We start from the raw sequence: 27,839 nt of genomic DNA, 5'->3' as shown, positions 1-27,839 counted from the left end.
AAAAAATCCAAATAAATCTTGTACTGACATTAATATAACTGTACTTTTGGTAAAAGGTAAAACTTTACCTATCTAAATAAAACTAAATAATATCTCTTTAAATTAATACAAACATCTTATAGTGCACGTAAAACTATACTTAAATTAATATTTACAAAATGTACATTTCATACTCCTTTGTTCGTCCTACCGTCATCAAAAAAGACAAAAATTAATTTTATAATTTTTGTAAAAGATGGCTGCTGAATTACATTTTGAATTTTAAAAATGGAATAACTTACAATTTTCTTGTCTTCGAAATTACATTTTTTACTCAACAAATGGCTACATTAGTCTAATAATTCCATGTTGACAGTGTTAAAATTTCAAATATCGAAAATAGAATGTCATTTTGTTTTTTAATTCACTGCGGTGCACTCGGCGCGTTTGGCGACGGAGAACTAGAGACAGGTGGTTGAACCATGGCTAGATGCGGCGGCATGGCCATGGGGGGTAGCGGACGCCCGCCCCCCATTAAGGGGTGGGGGTGGAAGTACTGCTGGAGCGCCGGGTGGGGGTACAAGTGGTGGGGGTGTCGGGAAAATTGCGCCATTTTAAGTTTCTCGATCTCCGCCTCTTGTACACGCTTCGCTTTCGCCCGCCGGTTTTGGAACCAGATTTTTACCTGTTGGCAAAAGAGATTTGATGTTAGTTTGTTTTGCAATGATTGGAATAAGTAGACCCTTCCTGATTAAGTTGTTGAGTCAAGCGGTCAACAGAACCTAGAGACAACTATTCATTGTACAAATAATATATTTTTAAGTGATTTAAAGCTTATTCTAGGTAAAATTTAGATATTTATGTAAGTAAAGCGTAAGCAGTACTTAGTACGATTAGGAGTCCTTGGTCGTATCAGACAATATGGGATATACTCGTATGTACCTACATAATGTAGGTAAGTAGGTAATGATAATGATGATGCTAAATGAAATGGAGTGTAAGCAAAATTAGTACTAGTTTTATAACAGGTATTATTATTAGTTAGATCTCTAAACTGAGCAATTAATTTGTATGTTTATTTATTCACAAAATGCGACCATAAAAAATTTCGCTTTAATTATAATGCTTAGAGTATTGGGCCATTTAATTTTACGATAGGCGCGAGTATAAAATCACAGATCACTTATCGCATAATTTTGCGAATAGAAAGTCCAATTCCAAATAGCTGACCAAGTTTCAAACGTTTTAATTTTCTCGCCTCAGTGTTTATACTCGTAGTTATAAAATAATATGAATCGATATTGTTTATTTAAAAAAAAAGAAAGCTCCTATTCACAATCTTGTTGATTTTGACCAATCATGTAAAAAAATATAATAAAATGGCTAAAGGTATTACTGAAAAAAATACTTTGATCAAAACATTAGAACAATAAATACCTGTTATAGTAAAATAAATGTTGTGAGAGTTATTATGACTTAAGTTGTAACAACGCATTATCATCATCAGTGAATTTATACGTTTACATATAGAACACTAACGTACTGGGACAAACTTGACCTTCACTGGTTGGGTTATCCTTGGCGGTAAAGCTGTAGATCCTGGCTGCATAAGAATTCACTGGTGGGGAAAAGTAGCAGTCCCGAATAACGTACCTGTGTTTCAGATATACCGAGTGACGGCTGGAAGACTTAGTGTGGCCAGGCTTCCACAAGGCGGACTATCTGGTGAAGGTCATGGGGTATACCTGGATGCGAGTAGCGCAGGACTGGTTGTTTAGAAGATCATAGGGGAAGACCTTTCTTCAGTGGAGGCAATTTGGCTGAAACGATGGAGCAAATGATGGATCGCTGACTTGTTACCTGAGTTTCGGATAGTCCAAGCGATGAGGAGAACTCTGCTCTCTCAGCGATGCTAAGGTATTGCTTCTCCACGAACTTGCTTTCAAGCGCGCGCAGCTGCTGTGCGGTGAAGGGCGTACGAGGCTTGCGACTCCAGATGTAACAGTACGAGTGACGCAAAGGTTAGAGAAAGTATACCAGTGTTTTGAGGAGAATCCTGTTCTTTCGGCGACGCTGAGGTACTTGAACTTCACGAACTTGTCAGCAGATAAATACAAACGTAGAACGGTGACGTACCTGTGTTTCAGATAGTCCGAGTGATGAAGAGACCACGGGCTGGTAGAACTGGTCGTTGTAAAGATAATTGGAGAAGACCTTTCTCCAGTGGAGGGAAATTGGCTGAAACGATTGAGCGAATCGCTGACATACCTGAGTTTCCGACAGTCCAAGTGACGAAGAAAACTCTGCTCTCTCAGCGATGCTAAGGTACTGCTTCTCCACGAACTTGCTTTCAAGCGCTCGCAGCTGCTGCGCGGTGAAGGGCGTACGAGGCTTGCGGTTGGGCTTGTGCTTGCGTAAGTTGCACTTTAGCTTGGCCGGCTCGCCGTTGGCGTCTGTTGAAGAGGAAGAAGCGGTTAGTTGTCATCATCAGGTCATTGATATAGTTTATTTGAATCACCATAATGTCACATAGGGGAGATAAGGCTTAAAGCTAGACAAATCTCTATGATGAACCCTGGACTGCAATCAAAGGGAGGAGGATTTATTAAATAATCACAGCCTATCAAAAATCACAAGCTTTTGTCTCTACTGTAGGAGCTAGACCCTCTCCAATTTGGCTTAGCGTCAGTCGAAGAGAATAAACTGTTAGATGGTGGTGGAGGGTTAAGATTTGGGAAGATGAAATGTCTTTGACGCGTTAGTTTCCAGAGTATTTCGTTACGATATTCGTAGAAAGTAAAAATGTAACATATGATTACTATACTACTTATTCCCCAATTACCAAAATTTTCACTTTACTAAAAAACCCTTGAATCACTTTGGTAAATTACTGGTTTAATGATATAATAATATAATTTTAAATGGTCTTGTCAAATCGTAAATGTTCGAATAACAGCTGGATTAAGAACGAGGCGTACCTACCTAAATGACTACCATTTCAAACTTTAGTACTTTTACAATACATAGTATTTTATAAATTTACTGAAAGAAGGGCTGGTAATATTGAGTTCAGAAGTTAATCTTTAGTAGTTGCTATTACCTACTCTTAATGCCTTTGAACAATGTGGTAAGTATTCGAAACATTAGAAATGAATCCCCCGTCCCCATTTAGCATGCCCAAATCCATCCACATCTCAATAAAACGAAACAATCCAACCCAAGAATGCCGCTTCATTCATTCGCTAATAAATCGCATAATAAAACTCATATAAAATAAGAGACGCAGGAAGCAACCGCGCGCCATTGCCGATAAAATCTAAAAAGAGGTAATTTTTAACTTATTTAGCGATGAAAACAAGTATTAGTAAGCTAATCGTTTAGTTTTATAGCGGTGATATAGCGGTGACGTAGAAAATTTTGATTTAAACGCCCACGCGTGGTTTTGTCCGATGCGAATCGAGATAAAATTTCGTCAGAATCGTATTATATCGAGATATTTGGAAACTCGATTTTAATTGTGCCGTTTGGTGGCGCAACTTTTGATTGTTATCTTCTGTTTTGTCTCTGGTATTTTTATCTAAACCAATACAGATGTTTGTCCTAAATTCAAGGTTATTAGGATTTTTGCATAATAAGATGCTGAACTAATATTGGAGTTTGAACAAATTGATTGCCTCAGGTGAGAATGGAACCCACGACCCTTTACTTGCTAGGAAACTGATAAATCCAACGATCTTCATTCAGTTGGTTAAACTCGAACTTGCTAAAGTCGAAAATGTTATTTCGATCAATGAAAATGATTGTACATAATATTATTTAATTTTTAAATTACCAATGTTAAGTAATAGCAAAATTAATTAATGTTGTTTCTAATCGACATAAATTCAATGAATTATAACCTTCCCACACTTGTTTTCATCGTAAATATTAATAATTATAACCAATTTCAATTACATACTACGAAATTTATTCCACAATAAATATAGAGTCAAGTATGTTCGCACGCAAAACTATGTTAGAAGGTGAAGAACTTGAAGAATTACCGTATTTATTAAGTTTTTTTAGATGATCAAAGAAAAACATGATAATATTATTATGTATGCGGAATCTTTTATTATTTGAATCCAGGATGCCTAAGAATCCGATAAAAAGAAAAATTACTGTTTAAAATTTTACAATGGCTTGACTTGACGCTAGCATCGATATCTTTTTAAAAGAAGATTGTACAAATTACTAATAGTTCCGTTAACCGTTCGCGGTCAGTTAAATATTATTATCTTAAATTCGAATATTTATTTACCAAATTTTAGATACGCATAGAATCTTAAAACTAGTATAACATAAATAGAGCGCCAAAAGCTGTATAAGTAGTCAGCCTATTACTAAACTTACTGAAGGCTTAGTGTGAGTTTGCATCAAACGTCCTCACAATTGAGCGCGTATAAAAATGACATTAAATGTATGTCGGATTGTACAGCGCCCCTAGCGGAAACGTTCAAGAACTAATTTTTTCTTAATTTTTTTTATCGCGCTCACTAGTGAGAACGTTTGATGCAAACTCACACTCAGCCTACTGATTGAGACTTCGCTGTGACCTAATTCATATGAATCACTGTTATCTAACACTGATCGACTGAGACGTACACAATTGATTACAGACCTGAATGAACCGTTTTAATAGACTGTAGCCCACATAATTAGCTATCAACTAATTGCTGTTTAAGTACTAATTAACGTTTTTGACTGATGATGGATTGGGGAGCACGTGTTGAGAGTTTATTGCTAGATAACAGGGGCACTTCAAGCTGAATACTGTGTCATCTTACGTAATGGTAATAACGGTTATTTTCCAACAAAAATGTATACCTTAATGTGCGTCGTCTACTTTCCTATCTGAGAGCTAACGAACGCGACCATAAAATAGTTATGGTTCACTAATTACGTTATATCGATTACTGTTTTTTTATCAGGCCATAAAGGAGGCACCTAATTATATTTTGGACTTATTAAGAGCTTATTTAACACCATTGAATCTTATTTGGTTGTAATAGGTACTGATTTGCAACATTTTGATGTTTTGTCGACTATACTACCAGTTTCCTGCCTTAATCGAAACTTTAATAGCGTCCTTAAATAGTACAATATTACAGTACATTTTTATGATAACAACAAAAAATTAAAGTGGAGCAATAACTCATTTATTCAAAACATCTGTCAAACATCATCTTGAGAAACACGCGAATCCGTGTACCGCCTAATTATGTTAATAAATTTATTTATACGCAAAATTTATTGCCGTCCATAACTCCGAAAACATGTTAATATACTTTGACAGGTAGCACTCGCATTAATAAACTTTGAAATTAATAATCACGGCGCCTGCAGTCGAATAAAGGGCGTAAGCGACGTCGCTTAATAGCTAATGGTCCAAAAAAGTCGGGTGAAAAAAGACGTAAATTATGTGACAGGGGAAAAAAGTTAAAGTGTATTAATGTCGTGTTTGGCGAACGTCAAAGCGCCGACGAGCGCGAGCGACCGAAATAAAACTTAGAGCAGGCGCACACGAATGCTAAAACTAGTTTAAGGCTTTAAGCGCCCTTATGATTTTGAGTAAGTACCTACTTATTTATTTATTTTAAAAAAGTCAAGTAAGAAAGAAAGTCGATATCAAAGATAAATCTTTAGATAATATCGAAACCATGCTATACACAATTTACTAATTTATTAATGATCAATTAATATTAATGTGAATAAACTCCGCTTTTGGTAGCAATAACAAGCCAAATGGTCATCATCAATATCATATTACACAGCGGTGTGTAACTTAAAGAGCGGAGTCTGTAACTCGCGTCGTTAATGTGTCAACGGCCTAATACGCGGGAGCTGTTAAATTACCTTTAAAATACTTATATGGAGCTGTCGGATTTCGTTTTCTTGTTAATTGTCTAAAGAGATATCGACTGCAGATGTTAGAACGGAGTTATGTTGTTGTGACTCGCCAGCGACGAGAGAAATATGAGTCGTTTTAACTCACTTAAGCATCCATTGTAGCGTTTAAAAAAGGAACGCGAGAATGAATTATGAAAAGTTGGGGTGTTTTTAAAATTGGAATTAAAATCCGTGTTTTTGCCGACGGTACCTAATGGTCGGACTGCTAAAAAGACAGTTGATATATTAATGAGTGTTTGCTTTTTGTATGCATTGCACCATTAATCCTGCGAGGCGTGGTATGTCATTCATTCCAATATTTTAAACGGTCACTGTGTGCTTGACGTTTTTGTTGTCCGTACAAGAGAGGCGGGCATTCCACGCGTCTCGGGGGCTGTTCCAACATGTTTCCTTTTACTTCGGATTTCCATATTAAAACGGTATTATTCTGCTAATGTAGAGAGATCGGTTCTCATAAAGTGCGAATGGGACGTGGCATTCTTATAGTTAAAATTAGATTAAAGTTAAAAACGGCCGTCATTTTTGCCCGCAAATTGCGAAGCAAATGCAAATCAGGTAGAAAGAATGTGATATGTCTATCGCGGTGTGTTTATTCAAATTATGTTTAATTATACGTCAGCCTTTTTCACTGTAAATGTGTTTAAGTAGCATTTAGTGGACGCTACAAGAAGTTTACATGAGCACATGTTGCCTTATACTGCTAACTAATAGTTATTTCTAGTATCTAGTTACAATGGTAATTAAGGTTTGTCTGGGTTCTTAACCAGATGGTTCGTTAGGAGAGGTTTCTTTAATGTTTTCTTGCATCTAATTAGATGTAAACAATTATATTGATTGTCTTGTAATAAGTAGTCTAAGACGTGCCTGAAAAAATTTAAAGACGTCTTCTTTGGAGCTTTTTATTAGGCTGTCATTATTAGGCAGGTACGTTAACACTATCTGTCAGATTATGACTTTGGGTTTAAATTCTTGTGCTCAACACTAAGGCTAAGGCTGGGTTACACCATCTTATTTTAAAATGTCAAAAATCTGTCAAACTCCATGCAAAAACACCGCTTATGGCTATAGTTACGGTTATATTAAGGTGGTGCCAAATATAACAAAAACCGTTAAAATTAAACTAGGGCTAATAGCCAACCTGGGCCATTTAAACTAACTTAAGCACTTTCACGTCGTCATCCAAAAATTTCACTAAACGAACGATTATCTAAATCACTTCGACAATAAATTGTCGAACTCTACCTCAGAATGAACATTTAAATATCTTCCACAAAACAAAATACATCAAAGTCGCTACAGGCTGTAAATAAATAGTTAACAAAGAACTACCCACAAAATCTTCTCGAATTCCTTTGCAATATTTACAGGATTCTTTGAGATTGTGAACGAAAGAATCATAGAAGAATGATAGACTCTATTTCTCGCTCTTCCTATTTTTATTGTCAATCAAGTACTTTGAAAAATTGAGACTTGCACTGTACAGTATTTTTATTTACGCCCGTTTCCTGAATTATGATTTTTAGCATAAGCGTCTATTTTGGCATAGAATTATAGTGCATAGAAAACGCAATAAAGATTGTTTTAATGCTAATAATAAATTGTGTTTAGTGGAAGGTATTGATCTTCATAATGATACCGCCAATTTTGTTTATATTTTGTACTTCATTTAAGGTATCTTTGCAGTACATCTCCGAGTGACTTCAATCACTCAGTTTACTTTTGAGAACCCTAATAGGTTAAATTCAAAGGGAGTTAATGGCACTTTTTTCGTTCACCAGGGTCATATTTATTATCAGATGATCAAAGACGTCTTTACTTTACCATTCATCAACAACTGGATCGCTCTTTAAATTGGGGCCATAGAAAACGCGGAAGACGTTAAGACTATTTTATTATGCAGATAGTTCATATTGTTTTGGTAGTCCAAAGATGTCTTTAAAAGAGGTTTATTCAAACATTTTCAATAAAATAGATGATATCGGAACAACATAATGGGTGCGAGCTTATAAGGTCGGTTTTAAAGATCTAGCTAAGATAATAATGGCACAAGATTGGTATCGGTATTAAGATCATTGATGGTCCCATTAAAAAGCTATGAATATGGTTTTGTTATGTTTTTATTGTTGAACAAATGTCATCCGGTCAACGTCATGATTGGCCTTCGTGATCAGTGGCTAGAGTGCGGTTCTTTTGCTTAGTAGGTTCTAAGTTAGAGTCTTAGATAGGAATAGGACACACTTTGCTAAAAGCCACTCTGTTCTTAGTTTCCAGTTGGGTTAGAAAAGAGCATGCCTTCATTCAATAAATATGGTTTTCGACAGTCATTATGCAAAAGGTCGATTCAATACAGGATCCCACTTACCAACCTAGACAAAATGACATTCGATTTCGCTATTGCTACGTTAGGTAGTTTTTGTTGGAGTGTAATTAAAAAAATATATGAATAGAACTTAAATACGTAAATGTTTTGTCAACTAGGAGGTTAGCACAATCAAACTTTTTTTTACCCGACTGCGCCAGAAGGAAGTGTTATAAATGTATTTTTTTTTTCGAAAAAGTCCTGAATTTCTAAGCTTTCGTCCAGCCTTTTCTATGGCCTCCAATAGTCTATTAAGAGAATAAGAAATGCTTATACGTGTCCCGGTGCAGTACAAATAGCACCATTCAGTGAAACATTAGTGCCTTGGCGCTGAGCCAGCCACTGACAACGTTTGACTACTTGTTAAACATGCGGGGTAGTGGTGTGACTGTCGATAGGCAAGGCAAAAATAATTGTATCGATAGATTTAGTATCGACATATATAATAGTATGGATACTATCGATAAACTCGATCTATAGGGCAATACTATTTATAGTTTTACATCCGATACTATCTATTTTATTGCTGAAACAGACAAAAATAACTATTATGCTATATGGTATTAGAAAACCCCTGCGTGTGTGCACTTAGCACAGAGCTGATCATGAACAGGGAAAGATGGCGAGTCATCGTAACTTTGTAAGGCGATCAATATCCACCCACAACAATCCACACTCTCGACGACCAAAACCAGTCTGTGAAGAGTGTAATAACTGAGAAAAAGAAGAATAAGAAATCACAATAATATAGAAAGGATCGATACATGGCGATACGACAGCACTATCGATATCTTGAATATTTTTAGGTCAACTATCGATACTGAAACCTTCGATGGTTCCGCAACACTAGCGAGGGAACTATTTTGACATGTTTTAATAGTGATTTTGAAGTCATTTGAGCGCTGTGATTTATTGTGGAATAGCTTAGTTTCGCGCAACGGCGAGTGATTAATTTTGAATTTAGTTTTTTAGTGTCTTGTAAATTGCTGTGATTTTAGTTTTTTTTAGTGCCGTTGAAATAGCTAGTTGGATGGTAAACTGTAATTGTGTGGTGGAAAAATACAACACGCGCACACTATAATGGTTTTAGTGTTAATTTTTTTATGAATTAAAAAATAACATTAGTATTTGTGTTATTAAATTGAATCACTCTTCAACTTTTGAAGTTATGCTTCTATGATTTTCTTTCATGATCGGTACTAAAAGTAATTCTTTAGGTAATTTAAAATATTTTTTAATTACAGTTGAACTGTTTTGCTGACGCTACAGCAAATGAAGTCGCGACAGTTTTGTTTCGAAGCGGTAATTGATTGGGAATGCTTCTATAATTAGGAGCGTGACTCTTGTTGCTGACTGTACACTCGGACTGGATATCCATTTGAATATATTTTAAATCTTAATTATAAAAAAAATCCTGTTCAAAACACTGTTTATTCTCATGTAAGTGAAACCATTATGATTATGACAGATAGTGCTAAAGAATTTATCTAAATGCTAAAACGGTGTTGACACAATTAGAATTTGGGCTAAAATTTTGTTAAATAATAAATAAAATAAATCATAGAATAGAATTTTGACAATCCTTTTACTTGTGTGACCTAACAATTAACTGTATCCATCTTCTGTACCACATTTAAAGCAAATAAATAATGATTCTGATTCATGATTTTCTTGAAAAATACACCAGAGAAGTTGTAAGCTTAATACATTTTTTACCTTCATAAAAAGTATAAATATCGTTTTAGTTAATAAATGCTCTATCATTTTCTGTCAGATACTAATAATTGTTAAGATTAAAAGATTTTGTGAATAAAATGTTTCGTAAACTTAACTTCATCTGACTGTACACGTGTAGATATTTCAAGTATGCAAATACATACTTAAATATAAATAGGTACGAGTATATCACAGCATGCAATTGTAAACGATAGATACAATTTACTGTCAATATAAATTAAGAACTTAATTAATTAATGCAGCGTTAAAAGTAATCGTTTATGGAATCCAATTATGAAATTGAATTCGACACGAACATTATAAATTGTCGGGTAAATCAAGCGCTCAAAAAGTTATAAAATAAAAAAAATTGCAAAAGAAAATTGTGGAAACAGGTTTCGATCGAATTGTAATGAAACGAAATCTTTTTTTTCGAGTCTTGATTCAATAAAACAAAATAAATGAATCGACATATTGTTGCGAAAGTTGGTCAACATTGATCAAAATGTTGTTCGAGCAATCGATCTCAGAGCAATTCCCGCCTTAGGCAGTTCGATTTTTTTAAGTTATTTATAATTTTCAAAAAAGATCTCAGAATTGTTAGCTAGCACCATTATGAAAAATCGTTCGAAAATAAAAGTAATATTATTATTCTCTGCTATTGCAGATTTTTGACGTTTGTTAAAATTTTACAGACCAATTTAATACTTTCAAAGATTGACTTGACGTTATAAAAATTATATTATTATGTTGATCCAATTTATCACAAACACTATAATGTTGATAAATATTAAATATGATTCTTCATTCAAGGCAATCATTCCTCAATACCTCATGTCTGCAGCCTCGTATATTATAATTAAAATTAATTAAGGCGAGAACATTATTCCGAAACCCGATAGCTCCATAACTTTAACATGTTTATAAATTGATAATATCCATAATCATGGCCGACATCGGTGTGGTATTAATTTTTAATTCAATAATCATTTTATGCTGAGAATTATAATGTGTGGGCGAGCTTTGGATAATTCAATTTACTAATGTGAACTTTAGAAAATGTTAATGTTATAATGTATTGTTACAACTTTAGATTTATAAAGTCTAGTGATGGATAGTAAGCCCAAAAGTGGCGAGGCATTTAAAATTAGACCACTCTGGCTTAATTTTTCTCATACATTCTGACAGTTGACAAAGTCGAACACAAAAATGACAGTGTTATCTATCCATTTCCGTTTTTGCTCTCGCTCTCATCAAATGGTGATTCTTTGCGATAGAACGAGACGACATGACCAGCAATGGGCAGTTAACACTGTTGCCGGTGGTACAGTCAGTCCCTGACACACAAACTGGCCAAAAAGTTGACAACACAACCTCATTTCAAGTAACAAAGATGTGTTACGAACTTTTTGGCCACTTTGGGTGTCACGAACTATGTATTTGACTCTGACTGTGTGAGGTTTGCTCTATGGTTACACAACCATTAGGCTGAGTTGCACCATTCTAATTTTACTTTAACAAACGTCAAAAATCCATACAAAAAGCACCGGTTATTGTTAAAATTATCGAAATAAGTTGGTGCAACTCAGTCTTAGAATATTGGCCTCTTATTTTTTTTTATTTTTAAACGTTGCTCAATAAATCTCTCCAACATTGCAAGCCATAATTCAGTGCGTTGCACTTGCCATCGCATTAGCCCATTATTTAATAAGCACTGTGGCATAAAATAGATTGTTTTGTACTCGAGAGGGCTTTATCAAGCCGCGCGCAGCGGGGGACGCGCCCTGTCCGCTACTAGAGGCGGCTTGTTGATGGTATAATTATTATCATAGAGCATAAACAACAAGAGTTTATCCAAAAAATATACCTAATTATTATCATAGAGTATTAAAATACATTTGGTTTCAAACAAAAAAGGATTTTGCCTATATTGCCTGACAATATTGCGGGAGCTTATGGCAATATTCAGATATGGAACAATATAGTGTGAATATAGTGCAAGATAGTTGACAACTAGGAAATTATTTCGGCAATATAGTCTAGCAATATTGCAGGAATTAGCGACTAAAATTTTAAAGGCATAAAATAGATTATTATTAGTACTCCAGAAGACAAGCCGCGCACAGCGGGGGACGCGCCCTGTACGCTACTAGAGGCGGCTTGTTGATGGTATAATTATTATCATAGAGTATAAAACACCTAAGATGATTTTTGGCAATATTGTCTGGCAATGTTGTGGGAGTTTACGGTATGTAACATTTTGAATATTGTGGTGCAAGATATAGATCTTGTCATCCACGAAGACACGCCCCACCATTCTTCCGCTAATGTTTGATTGTTATCGGTACACGCTAAATTATCCATGAGTGCACACGCACACTACAATAATGACGCTCGGGTTGCTCGAATCAAACTCCCCGCACCCCGCGCTTCCATCGACCAAAAATTGGTGAGGCGCGTCTTCGTGGATAATAGTTGACCACTGAGAAAGTATTTTGCCAATATTGTCTAGCAATATTCAAAGAATTAGCGTGAAGGAAGACAGAAACAATGTCAGAGTGAAAAAAATGTTGATTATTGAGGACACAGAACTTTCTATGTTCTGTGATTGAGGATTATTGCCGCAATATTGTCAACAGACAGACAGAAAAGTTCTCGAGTGGCAACCACGGGCTGGAAGATGTAGCGTGGGCAGGTCTCCTACTAGGTGGACCGACGATCTGGTAAAGGTCGCGGAAAAAGCCTGGATGCGGGCAGCGCAGGACCGTTCATTATGGAAAACCTTGGGGGTGACCTTTGTCCAGCAGTGGACGTCATTTCTCTGAAACGATTGTCAACTGTGCTGTGCAGCTTGCATTAAATACATTGTTTACAAGATTCATAATAAATAAATTAGAGCTCAATTTTTTTTTTTCAAAAGTGATTCGATAATCGCTGCGATTGGTTGTGATACTCAACACTAATAATGTCTCTAGTATTTTAATGACTGTCCACAAACTTTCACGTACCTTGTTTAAAAACAAGTGCTAATTTCCTCAGAGCTATTAGCTAAATGTTTTCAAAAGTATCTAACAACGCCTTGTTACTGGCAACACAAATACCTCGGTTGAAAGGTTACAGACAAACAACGCTAACGATAAAGATAATTAATATACGAGTTGGCTAACAATCCGTCAGCTTTCACTTACTGCAAATACACCGTTTGTCACTTCTGCGGTGTTAATCATTGGACATTGTGAACTTAATGAAAGTAATAAACCAAATGTTAAATGGTATTGGTTTCACTGGAATTCTTTGCTTTTATTGACGTATCTGTGCCCGCGACTTTGTACGCGTGAAAACCCGTTTTCGCAACATTTTTAATTTTTGCTCTGCACCTATTACTCGTAGCGTGATTGTTTATAGCCTATAGCCTTCGTCAATAAATGGGCTATCTAACACTGAAATAATTTTTAAATCGGACTTGTAGTTCCTGAGATTAGCGCGTTCAAGTAAACAAACAAACAAACTCTTCAGCTTTATAAATTAGTATAGAAGTATCGATACAACAAAGATTATTATGGGTCAGAGTGTCCAGTGTTTACTCATCTCAAAAGGAACGCTTAGTTATTACCTACACAATGAAAATCAGACAGTTTCAAACTGAGTTCATAATCTGTAGTTCCTGACTACACAGAAGTAGACCAGCGGTGAGAACTAGAGGTGGGAATAAGTAGTCCCGTAATCCCGTTACGTAAATGATATTAGTGAAAATTGAGAAAACGTTACATCTCTATTACAGCGTATTCATTCACTGTGAAAACGCTGCATTTATTGTCTAAGAATGTTTTACTACTAACACAGATACGTAACGATGAATGAATTATTAAAGTTATTAAATAACAAGAACAATAAATAATTAATGCCGGAACAAAGGAAATCGTTTTGAACAACTTGTGCAACAAATATCAGAATGTTTACAACGTTACACGGGTAATTACTTTCAACTGGTGAATTATAGCGAATTTTAACAATAATTTGATTTTTATTTATAACAACAAATTGACCGCGTCGATGAAAATATAACTACGGTAATACAAGATAACGTAATTAATTAAATGTCGTAAGCTTAAGCTCAAAATATGTTGGATAATATTTTTAGTTCGTTAAAATTGCTCTATTGATGAAAAAAGTCTTGTAACACACAAATAATGTTCAATAAAAGGATGTTTTTTTAATAAATTGGGTTCTATTTTATGCCTAAATAAGTAGGATTTAGAGGTCAAATTCAAAATGAATGAATGAAAAGGAAGCAATCCCATTGGTGGTAGAGTTTAATCTAAATTTTTTTTGAGGCTCGTGTTCTGAAACAAGAATGACATTTGTCATAGTCAGTCACGGACTCTTATTGGTGCATTTTTTAACCAAAATTTCAATCTTAATGATAATTTAATGGGCATAATCTAATCTAGTGACCTCTCTACACCCTCCTACTCTATGGCAATTAACAAATGAACACGTTAATACCGTGCGTGCGCCCGCGACGGGACGCCGGTCGCCCACGCGGCATCGCCCTGTAGGTAAGAATGCAGGATGCAGGCTCTATGGACCGGTGGTTAGAGTGGGATTACTTTTGTATAAGTTGCAGGTTCGATTCCAAGAAGGGACATGTACTTTGATGATGGCAATTAAAATATCCAGAATTTCAGATATGAATTATTATTGACTATAATGTAGTCTCTCTATCCCATTTTTTTGAGATACAAAGTGAGATTGAGTTCATATCTCACGTTTTTTTTATGTGACAGTAAGTAATTGTAACGAATATGTTATGGTACACTTTTTATGTCTAAAATAGAGGTATACGAGCTCGATTAGGTTGTTCTATCTCAAAGCACACCTACTTGGCTTTGTTTTTATACTATCAATATTAAATCATTAGTAGATATTTAGACGTTTTGAAGAAAGAAACTCGTTGCCTTATAAATCCACTTAGACCGGTGGTAAAGTTCCAAGCTCCATTCAAACATTAAAAAACCTGTTCCGTAAGCAAATCCACGCATAAATATTTCAACACGTACACATTAACTGAATTGGGTGTAATTAATAAATTGACCGCCTAATTTATTTTGAATTCTTATTAATAAACCGCGGACATGTGTATCGTTTATGTCTAACGATTAGGATTCCGTGGATGGAGTTTCTTTTTCATTTTAACGAACGCTTTGTCACAGATTACTAAAAGTTACTACGCATAGTGCAGAAACAATATTTGAAAAAAAAAATGCAGTAGCAATTGTTTCGAATTTTGAATTTCGAACTTCATTCGTACGTAGTTGTTTTTAATGTTTGTTCGAATTTGAAATTAATTAGATTTTTTTTCTAATGGCTTGCAATGGCATCTTTTTTTTAGTCTTTAGCCAACTTTTTTTTTTCTTTTGGCAGCTTGTTATTTTTTTTTTCAGACCACGGAATCGAACTTTTGGCAGCCTAACTCGTGCTTGGCCATAATCCACCGATAGTTCCAAGAAGGTCCGCGATGAGTTATGGGCCAAACACAATACAGCCTAATGGATCCCAACCGATGACAAATTATCCGATTCGTTCTGGTAAGTTATTTTAATTAAAATCCAAAACATAAATAATATGTTTTTTAATGTTTCATATCGAAGCTCGATTTTTGGGGCATCGGCTATTTATGATTGAGATGAAGGGCAGACGGTTGAAATATTGTCATGTTGAAATGGTATCCATTCAAGCTAAGTTACAGGAATTATTAAAAGTTATTATCTTGACAAAAATGGTAATTTTGAAAATATGCACAAAAGAAAGAGTAACATTTTTATTAAAGAGAATACCACGAGTTTTAACATTTACTCCACAGTTTTAATGAACCATCATTGACGTTGAATCTATTTACATTTTAATTTTATAGCGCAATGAACGATATCGCCTTAATCTTTCTTAGGAAACAGTAGCGAGCATTAATTTTATTGGCCCAAAGGCCGAAACTCGAATAACATAAACCTACATTTCTTTCGTCTAATATTCAAATCAAGCTACCGAACGTTTTGGTCGCCGCCGAACATTACATTAGCATTCTCGATTTAAATTTCAAAATTTCGAACCATTTTTTTTAATTGCCAGTATTGCTAATTGGGCAAAGGAATATATTCAAAATTCTCCATCGAACGTGGCGAAAATTTTGACTTTTTTAATTAGGATCATGTTCACGGCAAACCTCCTTTGGCCATTAAGAAAAAAATAAAAGGCGTTCCTTTTTCAAAAGGGCTACCGGTCGCAATTTTGTCCGGTGCAAATTGATGAATAAAATCGCATGGCTTGTTTTCGTGAAAGAATGCATTTGGCAAAGTGACCGGTCCACTGTTTAATAGCTGTTTCTAATTGGTCAACGCACAGTTCGAGGCCGAGACCGTACAGTCAGCGTCAAATAGTTCGTGACACCCAAAGTGGCCAAAAAGTTGATAACACAACCTTATTCCAATGAGGACTATCGTTTTTATACTTAACAGTTGGCACCCCTGGCGATTGACAAGACCTTACTCTACAGTGGCGCCATCTTGATGAGTGCAAATGCGATAGTCCTCTTACCACTTTAGCGCTCACCAGTTGGTGCCACTGTCTTCGCTACTAGCAAGTGACAGGACCTTACTCTACAGTGGCGCTAACTGGTAAGCGCTAAAACGATAGCTCATTGTAAAAACGACGCGGTTGCGAACTTTTTGGCTACTTTGGGTGTCACGTATTTGACGCTGACTGTACAAGCGCGGCCCGAAAAACCGCACATTTCCGAGTTCAACATGTAAACTATTTAACCGGGAATAATAATTTCCCTCTTTGACGGTAATACGTTAACTGGGCAGTTAAACTAAACCGTGTTCATTGTCTTTTGCAGTTCGACCGGCGTTAACTTTTAGCCAACACGATTCCGCGAACTACTAAAAATATATTTCAGTGTTTTGCAGTGGCAATTATTGGCTGTTGTTACTTTGGTAGTTTCCTTTGGAATGAGAGCTTTATTGCGAGTGCAGTAAGGTGTAATACTCGTTAGTGTGTTGATCGCGTATTGTTTGTAAGTGTTTTACTAATTTGCGCTTGCAGGAAGCACGGATGGCGTGATGGGGAACCCAGTACCGTATAATCTTCGCCTCTGATGTTATCGGATGATTTATTAGTTACTGTCATCGTCCGAGAGATGGCAGCACGCGTCACTGGCGACGCTACTGGACTTATCTTTTTCTTTATAAATGCGACGCCAATTTCAACTTTACGCCACAGATTATAGGAAGGTAACTTTCAAGACTTGTAGCAGACCTCCCATAGTGTAATAGTAAATAATTAGTGTTGGTTGATAACCATAGAATTCAGCGTGTCGTTTCAAATAAACGCAATTAAAATTATCACTTCGCTTTTCTCATAAAAGTTTTATCTCATTTAAAGCAATATTTCATACAGATAAAACGGAGCCGCGTCTATGCGTCTAATTACGATCACACAGTAAAATTTTTATAATATTTTATGCGTCCATAATTAGAATTGCAAATTACACGCTCGGCGACCGCCATTATGCGCTTGAAAAAACAATGCTGGCCAATAATAAAGGGCCAATGTTCGAAACTCGAGTAATCGAGCGATCGGAGGACTGGTACGCCAACGAATCGATTAGTCGCTCCGTTTCACCGCCAGGCGGAGCCACGCGTCAATAAAATACTTGTAAAACTATCGCGAAATGAATTAAAACAGACGCCGAGCCAATTAGGAGAGGCAATGGTGCGAGTACTGGACGAAAAAAGACCTGGTTGAGTCCTTGATAACTTGGCTCTTATTTTTAAGGGCTCAAAGTCGAGAGTTAAATAAAATTTAGTTCCAGAGTTTCAGATTACAGGCCCTAACGAGACTTCTCGTCGATAAGCCGAGTCTCTCTGATAGACAAATATGGATACGTTTATCATTAATTTGCACTCTACTGTACGGTTAGGCCAGCGTTATGTCATTATAAGTGCTAATTAGTTTAGCCACAGCGAAATAAAAACAGACAGTCCAATTCCGAGCGAATAATTATTCTTCTCCGATAAAAGAAGTTGTGAAGTGCAGATATCGGGATTCAAGGCGTGGATTAATTAATATTCCGTTTTATAGAACTACTAGCTCAATATACTTACTTAGATAGCTTTTTAATCTTTTTGACGGTGCTATAACGCATGCATGAGTAGTCATTAGCATAAGAGTTTCAATTTAAGTACATTTTGGTCCATAAAAGGTTTGTATTCAGTTTTGGTCAAAGTGAGTATACTGTTATTTTCTGTGCTATGTCAAATTCAAGGTTCGAAAAACAAATTCGTGGGCGAACATATCTAATTGGCGGCCATTTTGGAATCTAAATATATAAAAGGAGAAACTGACTGACTGACTGACAGATCAACGCACAGCCTAAACGGCTAAACGTAGGCACTTGAAATTTGGAAGGGACGTAGCTTAGGTACCGTAGAGGTGCACTAAGAAAGGAATTCCCGAAATTCCCACGGGAACGGGAATTAGCGGGAAAAACGGGATTCACGCGTACGAAGTCGCGGGCGGCCGCTAGTTCATTCATAATTCACTTGTTCTGTCGATTTCTGCGAAATCCGGATTCTGTGTGCCTACCATGAGTTTACGTTATGTGAGCTCGCTAGCGAATACGTCAAAAAATTATATGAAGATTTTATTTCTTGAAAGTAGCCGCTAGGGGCGCTGCACAATATGTCATACATTTAAATGTCATTTTTTTACGCAGTCGCTAGCGAGTACACCTAACGTAAACTCATGGTAGGCACACTGATGTTTGGAACGAAAACAAATTGTTTCCGTCGTTGGAGTTGTCTAATTTAATTTAAATTAATTATTAAAATGATTAGAGCTTGTGAGAAAATGGATCGTAGAAGATAATTCACATATGAATAATAATAAAAAATATAAAAAAAATCCCTGGACATTTTACACTACGCTTCTAGTCCTAAACTAAGCAAAGCTTTTAATAATGAGTACTTACTACTAAAACTACCTAATTTCTCGTTTTATCTCTAATTAAATACAAATGGGACGAAATGAAGAATAGTTACTTTTCACAAAATCGTTTTTCATTATTTCCAAAACCCTACAAAAACATTTGGGTTTTAATACAATTTTACTTTATTATTTAGGTACCTACCTGTTACCATTCCCAGTGTACCTATTTAACGAACAAAATGTATGTACTTATCTGGATTTATATTCTGCTACACATTTTAATTGGCTACATAGTCAGTTATTTGTTTCAACACAAATTAATTTTTTCCTCAAGCAAAAATTAACTTACCTAATCACGTAGTTTTAATATCTTATTACTTTTATAGCATGCTTTATTGTTGTGCTCGTCTAATTATATTAATAAAAGATAATTTATTGACAATTGCACTTTAACAACTTCATTTAGCACGTTAATATAAGTTGTAAATTAATTTTAATCGTATCATCCACACTCCAGTTAGCACGGTTATAATTTTATAAGTTCTAATAATGTCCCATTCATAGAAACAAAATTAAATGAGGTATTAATTGAAAATCAGTAATTTTCCTTATTCCGAAAAATCGGGTTCCTAATTCTGAAAATAGGCATCTTTACATACAGTATTAATTATTACATAATTCATATTTGGAAAACAGTCATTCCAATAAAATTGCTGAATATTCAGTAATTTACCATTTACGACGCATACTTGCAACGATATACGCAATAAGTAAGTATGAAAGAAAAACCTATCAATCGCGGGAAAAGTAATTTGAAGCGTAATTGGAACAGCTTTATTAGATTTCATTAGATAAGTTATTTAAAAATAGTTAGAATACAACACAGAAGAAAGTTTGCATTAAAACTTTTCAAAACATCCTTTTTTGTAGGGGTTGTGACACTGGCCAAGCTGAAATAGCATAAAAAAGTTATTTGGGTTTTTTCATTTGTTAAACTTTTCGTTCCAGTATCAGAATTATTTCAACATCTGCAGGCTGATTGTTTTTATATCTTTGCGTCTTAACAATATACATTGCAGCCTACATAGCGATGCTAGGGGAAGCTGTAAGAAAATGTGCAACTGCTAATAAAAACGTTCCGTTCCACGCTTGAGACACAATTTGAGATTATGTAACTAATCGAGTAGCCGTTTTTCTGTTCAGCAATTTAAATTTCTTAATAGACCATTATGTCGGATCGTAAACAAATAGGAAAATGCCGATAATAATGGCGTTAGCGCTTATTACATTCGCGGGGTAGTGACGTGATGCGTTACAATCGATAAAATATCAATCATGGAAATTAATCAAGATTTCCCAATGAGTGCAATATTGCCGTAAAGTGAAGAAAAATTGATTGGTTTTGGTCATTAAATGACGTGAAATAAGACTATTGGTTTTCAATTTTCTTCTTAGAGAACACATAACTAATTAGAGATAAAATACGCCTTTAATTTTATTTATTCTACCAAGTATATTCTACAAATCTAAAATTGAAGTTTAAAAAAAATTAACACACCACAGTTGCTACTTTTCGTTAAAATCGTCCAATTGAACTTTATCGATTAAACAATCGACGTTTAACCTTCCGAGCGCAGCACTACGGCAGGGCAGCCATTGTGCGATAAAATACAGGTTCTGTCGCGGTTGTTTTTCAGCGCTCGCAGATTGATTCTGAATGCTCCCAGACGGAGCCTTTTAGCACTCGCTGTATTATTTTATATTATGTACAGCAAACCATATACTAATATTAAAAAGCTTTGATTGTTTGTTTCAACTAAGTAGTACTGATTGAAATATAAAAAAACCAAGGAAATCTGTGGCATCACGCTACGACCAATAGGAGGAAAAATGTTGCAAAAACGGGTGAAAATATTATTCAAACTTTTTTCACGCGTGCTAAGTCGCGGGCATAGCTAGTAAGATTATATATTTTTGATGCAAAATAGCGCCTATTACGACTGTAATAAGATGCCTTATTTGTTATGTCATAATCTATGAATTACAACAGATTATACATTTTTGTTGAAACAACACCTATTTTACTAGCATTAGATGCTAAATGCTACCACAGTAAACAATCATAATGTAGCTCTACATTTAATTCAAAACAAAAATACCCACATTGTTCTAGTTCGGATTAAAAAACCGCATAAGTACAAATATTTTAATATTCCAAATGCCGCTAATCACGAACCATTGAAGAATGTTGCCATAAAAAAATTAACCACGCCGTCAAATAATTTGCACGAACTAAATAAAGTAAATGGTTCACGCAACCACGTGAGCACGAATGGAGTTCATACAATGGACATGAACTAATTTATGTGTACTTAGGGTTATGTGATTAAATAATTTGAATGTTCGTATGATATTAAGGCTAAGTTGCATCACCTAACTTTAACGATAACCAGTGATTTTTGTATGGAGTTTGACACATTTTTGACGCTTGCTTGGTGCAACTCAGCCTAAGAAATGTTGATACTTTTGTGCTATGACTAAATTGAAATTGAAGAATCAAAATGCAAATCAAATATTGAGTTTCTTGTGCTGCTTCTTATCAGCACTGGCCCATTTATTGTCCTGAAGCAGTGGTAGGGTTTAAGTGATACTGGGACGTGTAAAAAATTAATGAATGAAAAAAAATGTGCACCGAGACACTAAACTTATTGTAGGTACTAGAAAGTTTTAAGAATTTTACACTAAAAGTTTTGAATTCTACATAATTTATCATGGCCTTGTTATACACAAAATATAATTCTGTGCGTTACGGAAAACTTTGTTTAAAATAATTACTTTAACTAAAACAACTAAAGTATTTTGATATTTAAGGAAAATATTAATTTTGATAAGCGATTAAAATAGGAAATAGTCAGGTTTATATTAATTATTTTATATCAAAAACACGAAATACATTTTATATCAAAAATACAAAACAATAATATTACTCAAATAATTTAAAAGACAATTTAGTCATGATGCAAATTATTAGGTATTATTCTAACGTTATAAAACTTTGGAGATAAAAAAAGATCACTAAATAAAATTTTAAATTGAAATTACTTAGTTAAATCCGTCTAATTTTACCTCCAACAAATGCTAAAATCCTAATGATACAAATATTAGGTAGTCTTCTATTGTAATGTTTTTTTTTTCTACCCAAAACAAATGAATTCGACATTTATAAATGAAATTTAATCTTCTAATTTTCCCTCCAACAAAAGCTAGAGTCCTAGCTAGAATAAATCAGTGCAAACAGTCATTACTAAGATAAACACTTCGATTTACCCTAAATAGGTGGTAATTAGTATCCATGCGCTTTACCCGCGATTGGTGTTGCCATGTTGAGGACAGATTCTGCACGCCAAACGCTTTGTAACCACGCAATGGGAGAAATAGAGAGAGAGCTAATCCATAAAGGTTTAAATGAATAAAAATAAGCTGTAAGATAAAATTTAAAAAAGTTTATACTCGTACAATAGAATGAGTTTATTGGAACAAAAAAATAATAATAAAAAAAAAAGTGTGCCAATAACGTCCCGACTTAGCATAACTCCTGACAGTGCATGCCAAGTAATTTCAGGAGGATTTTTAGATAATAATATTATTTAGATAATATTATTATAATGTTATCAATTTATGGGCAAAATTAAAATAAAGATTAGACCTATTACTTGTTTGAACATATTGATGAATAAGAATTTGTCGCTAAAATTCGTTATCTTAATTAATTAATATTTCAGAAGTGTCCTTGGACTATTGAGGATAAATAATTCTAGGCATTTTATAATTCCCTATTTGATGTGGCAACAAATTCTAAATGCCTATAGGATTTATCTAGATTCTAGACATTAGCATGGCTAATAGGATAACCGTGTAGCGCAATCTGAGGGCGTCGGTCCGCATAATGTCTGCTTCGCACGCTACAGCTTAACCCTAGCTGGTATTAACAAAAGATCGAAACTAGGGCAATTAATACAAATTACTTTAATACTAATATGGATGGATGTATAGTAGCTATGTTTTATAAAAAATCCCTCTTAGTGGCTTTTTGCACTCTGCATCCGATAACGATGAAAAGAAGACAAGTGATAAGCAAGTACTGAATTAATTAGTACTGAATGAAATCAATAGATGGCGTTGTACTAAATTTGCATCGCGCTAGTGTTTTTTCCTTAAGTCCGTAAATTAGTCTTTAAAGTCGACTGTATATACAGTGCAGATGATGGTTTTTAGCTTACTGATTGAATTTGATGAAGGTTCCAGGACAGTTAGTAACCCCCCAGGATTAAACCTTCACTGGTTGGGTTTCTTCGCAGGCCAAGCTATAGATCCTAGCTATACAGGAGTTGCAGTAGTGAGAACGAGAGATAGTTATAGTTCTAAATAAAAGTTAAACTAATGATCTCAATTCTAATGTAGTAATAAATTTAACATTTTTATAATATTAACACTAATGATTTAAATGGTGAAACCAAATCAAGGACAAACTCAATCACATAATAATAACGTGTTGAACAACAAATATTTCTAGCCGTTGAAAAGTTATAATAATCGAAATAAACTTAAACATTATTGAAATAATTAATAACATATTATTGTTAACGTCAATAATGCTCTAATTAAATTTATTATTGAAGGATATCCTAAATTAGTTTAAAATACTAATTAATTTTGTTTAATGTGTGAAATAGATTCCCACTTCCTGTTTACGAATCGATCAAATGAAATACGAGCAATAAAACTAATCGATTGTTATTAATTTTAATTGGAATAGTGAAATCGATTGTGTTAATTGTATTATTATTACATTTATTAAATTATTGGCCGAAACTAGGTGATTCTTAATGTTGATAGATTTTTATTTACTAAATGTTTTTTGGCGTTTTTAAAACTTCAATTCATGGTAATAATTTTGCATATAAATTCTTATTTGAAAATTCTAATAAGATAAAGTTGGTAAACCTCTTATTGGAAGTTTTTATATAAATAACATGGAAATATGATTTAAAACCCAATTATGTACAATCTTACCTGTTAATTATGTATTGTTGTGGTTATTAATACTCATATATCGACAGGAAATTAATAATTCAATAATAATGCGTTCGGAGAATTGACATTCATACTTAATAATAGCATGAAGTTTCCCGTTACACACCTAGTCTATTAATAGCACTTTCATAATTACTGGTTTTGGCAAGGTTCTGAATGTTCTGATTACTTAAATTATTTAGAAACTCCGTATTTTTTTTATGTTGAAAGAAATGTGAGATAGAGAAAAATGCCTAAAGTTATTTTTAATTACTATTTTAACGTTACCCTTAAATCTGGCTCATTTTCCGCCAAGTAGCTTAATATGTAACAAGTAAATAGGTCGATTAGCGTATTCTGCATTATTTTTTATGTAGGTAATCGATATAGCAATTTTTACTTTAAGTTTGTTTTACGAACATCACTACTGTTATCTGTATTTTCAATAAAAAAGTGTCAGCAAATTTTGAATTAAGAAAATTCGAAATGCATATCCATAGTTCTCATTTTAAACCAAGCGAATTCCAAATTCAAAACGCAAACATTCGAGCATTTAAACAACGCAAAAAGTTTCAAACTCAGAATCCAACCTTCGCGGTCCCTATTTATGCGGAGGTTGTGTGCCCATTGATCCTGAGCCTCTTCCAATCCTTGCCTTATTGTTTTCGCATTCGTGAAATCCTGTATTTATGTTCCTCCTAAGCCTTTATTCAGTTGTGTCTTCGGAGATTTCCGAAACACGAGCCTTATTATAATATTTTAGAAACAGATTTGTGGGGATCCCTTCGAGATTTATTGTTGAGCTAGCTAATTGGATCTTTTGGTCACAGTCAAAGTAAAAGGATTTATTTTGACTTTAGGGCTAGAATTAGCGGGAAAAGACTATAGTAAAGTAATAATACCTACGTGACTTCATTAAAATGTTATGTTGACATCATAGTAAAATAATATTAGTCAGTTGTGGTTTCATTTCAATCAATGCTCAAATATTAAATGTGACAATCAATACCTACGAACGTCAAAATGAATTAAACTTTCATCATTATTTAATAATGTTAATTTAGTAATATTTTTGGTATTTACTTTGTATTATTTAAATGTTCAAATTGTGTGAATTCTGAAAGCTCTATGACGTAACCTTTTCCACGAAAGTCTATTTTTTTAATCCGTTCCCTATTTGAATGCAACTTTTTTAAAATTTGAAGGTTTTAAATCTTGTATCGAATAAAGAGGTTAAATTGCATTGAGTTATAGCGTGAGGATACCTACTACTCAGCTGAAACTTAATTGAGGTAAATAACAAAATAATTATAATGGTAACTAACGGTTTGTAAAATCTATAATGAGGTGGGAATTAACCACAAGTTAGTTAAAATTATCAAAATAATTTTGATAATATTAACTAACTTGTGTTTCAAAAATAAAATTTAATTTAATTTAGTAGTAGTATTTATTTTAGATTTTTATAGGTACGTTATTAAGAAATAACAACCGGTATTTTTAAATTTTGAAGAAAATTAAAAGAAAAGTTTATTGGAGTATTAACCGGTAGGTACAATAACTTGTTGATTCCTTTTTCCCGAAATAAAAGGAACCGTTTCCTAGTTTTTATAAGGAACTAACAATAAATGTTTACAGATCATTAACTAATTATTATCTTTTAAACAGTACAATTGCATTTGTAATACAAAAGGGCCATTTAATCCATAATGTAGAGTACCTAGTGTATTTACTTCGAAATAAAACTATGCGCGTCTTTACCTAACAGTTCACCACGGCGAACTTCGTACCGCCTATATTCATCAGAAATAATGGAGGATTCTAATAGTGAAAGAATTTTTCAAATCAGTCCAATAGTTTTGGAGCCTATTTAATACAAACAATCAATTAATCTTTTCTCTTTATAATATTAGTGTAGTTTAAATCAAAGATACTTATGTAAATAAATATTATGTACACACATACATACTTATTGCAGACGCACATTTATAACGCTTGACCTTTTGAATCGTTAATTTTTATACTTAAAAAAAACAAATCAAGAAACTCAACGATATTCGGGCATCCAATTAATTGATGATTACCAAAATTGAAGCCGATAATTTTAATTACATATAGTATTTAACGGTAATTGTTATTATTGTTAATTAATAAGCGATTGCGTAAGTCTGCAATTATTATTAATTGTTATTAACCATTTGCGTACACATTCAGATTGCTCATCAAAGAGTAATAAAATATAGATTACCAGCTTTCCGCCCGCGGCTTCGCCCGCGTGGAATTTTGTCTGTCACAGAAAAACTTTATCGCGCGCGTCCCTCTTTCAAAAATCGTGATAAAAGATAAAAACTATCCTATGTCCTTTCCCGGGACTCAACTATCTCTATGCCAAATTTCATCAAAATCGGTTCAGTGATTTAGGCGTGAAATCAAGACCGACAGACAGAGTTACTTTCGCATTTATAACATTAGATATAGTATAGATGAATGAAGAAACATTTTATCTCTAACTCATCATTTAATTAACCTTCTTAGTTAAATATATAAACCAAGTCCGATTAATAAATTGGAAATAAATAAATAAATAAAACAGCTACGCCGCTACCCATAGGTACTCTACTTATTAATTAAAGCTATTGTAATTAATATAAGTACCAAATAAGGTAATTAAACTCAAGTAAGCGTAAATCAAAACAGATAAAGTAAACACGGATTTTCAGCTTAATTAAACCGCTACCAAATTTTTAAATACCTACCTATTAATAAATTATCATGGACTAATTAAGGTATTATTTATCTTTAAAAAATGGAAAATACTTAAAATTAGTAGAAAAAATATTGTATAATAATGTATATTTTTAAAACTACAAAGCTTGATTACCAATGTCTATTTTAAGAATTTGTTCAAACGCTACGAATGCTCTACGGTCTACGAAAGTTCTACTATTTGTCTACTAGCTAGAACAAGCATACATACAACAATAAAATTAGGCTCTACATAAAAGTATTTACTAATAAAAAAAGGAAAGACTACAAAATTGTAATCAGTATTTAAAACGAAAACCTGTAAATACTCAACGACTCTACATTCTACCACACTACTAACTACTCTACAAAAATACAAAAAAAAATCTAACCTGTTAAATGTCCAACGGGGAAATGTGACTGGAACAGAGGCCCGAACGAAGGCACCACCGACGGGGGTCCCGGCCACCCCAGCCCGTGGTACGCGACCGCCGCCGCCGCCAGCGCGCTGAAAGGGGTCGGCCTGACCAATCTCCCCTTATCTCCCGTTCTCTCCTCATCCTCGCTTTGCCCCCCATTCTGCAAGTCCTCCACATCAACTATGGAGTCTTCCTGGTTAACAGAATCTTCGTATTCGTCATCAGATGAAGTCACAGTCGCGGAAGCGTTTAGATTCAAGGGCGGCGTTTGGCTGGACGCCCTAGGGGATTCCCCTGGTAGCTCGGGCTGCGCTGACGGACTCTGCCGTAACGGAGACTCCGGTATCGTCCTATGATGTCTGATCATCTCCGCCGTCTCGTCCGCTTGGTTAGCCTTCGTATCCGCCAAAATGGAAGCCACGCTGAAGCTGATCCGCGAAGCCTTCGGCGGCTCGGTGGCCTCCGCCGGACTGCTGGGGTATCTCGACACGCTCTGTATCGCCATATTTTTCACTTCGTTCTCCTCGTAACTTGGTTTCTTTAACATTGACCGGTCAGTCCCATTAGCACATCACTTCGAGCCGCGATCTGAGATCGTGTACGCATGCGACCGT

At 34.6% G+C, this 27,839-nt stretch overlaps 1 protein-coding gene across 1 annotated transcript; it reads right to left on the bottom strand.

Annotated features, from left to right (window-relative positions):
• On the bottom strand, positions 1–27,839 carry LOC114357840 (muscle segmentation homeobox). Its single transcript, XM_028311626.1, has 3 exons — positions 27,199–27,839; positions 2,248–2,432; positions 1–664 (listed from the first exon to the last, which is right to left on the bottom strand). Exons 1-3 carry the CDS (start codon positions 27,770–27,772, stop codon positions 404–406), a joined length of 1,020 nt encoding a protein of 339 aa, XP_028167427.1. The 5' UTR covers positions 27,773–27,839; the 3' UTR covers positions 1–403.

This window comes from Ostrinia furnacalis, unplaced genomic scaffold (genome assembly GCF_004193835.3).
Source record: "Ostrinia furnacalis isolate ACB-3 unplaced genomic scaffold, ASM419383v2 OfSCF3507, whole genome shotgun sequence".
NCBI classification, from domain to species: Eukaryota; Metazoa; Arthropoda; class Insecta; order Lepidoptera; family Crambidae; genus Ostrinia; species Ostrinia furnacalis.
Note: the sequence above shows the minus strand (reverse complement) of the source record. Positions and strands in the feature narration are given on the sequence as shown.

Excerpts from the sequence above, each read along its gene's own strand:
- LOC114357840 (XM_028311626.1), bottom strand. The coding sequence starts at position 27,772 with ATGTTAAAGAAACCAAGTTACGAGGAGAACGAAGTGAAAAATATGGCG. Across the intron at positions 2,433-27,198 it reads CCCCGTTGGACATTTAACAG|ACGCCAACGGCGAGCCGGCC; the intron begins GTTAGATTTTTT and ends CCTCTTCAACAG. Across the intron at positions 665-2,247 it reads TTGGACTGTCGGAAACTCAG|GTAAAAATCTGGTTCCAAAA; the intron begins GTATGTCAGCGA and ends TTTTGCCAACAG.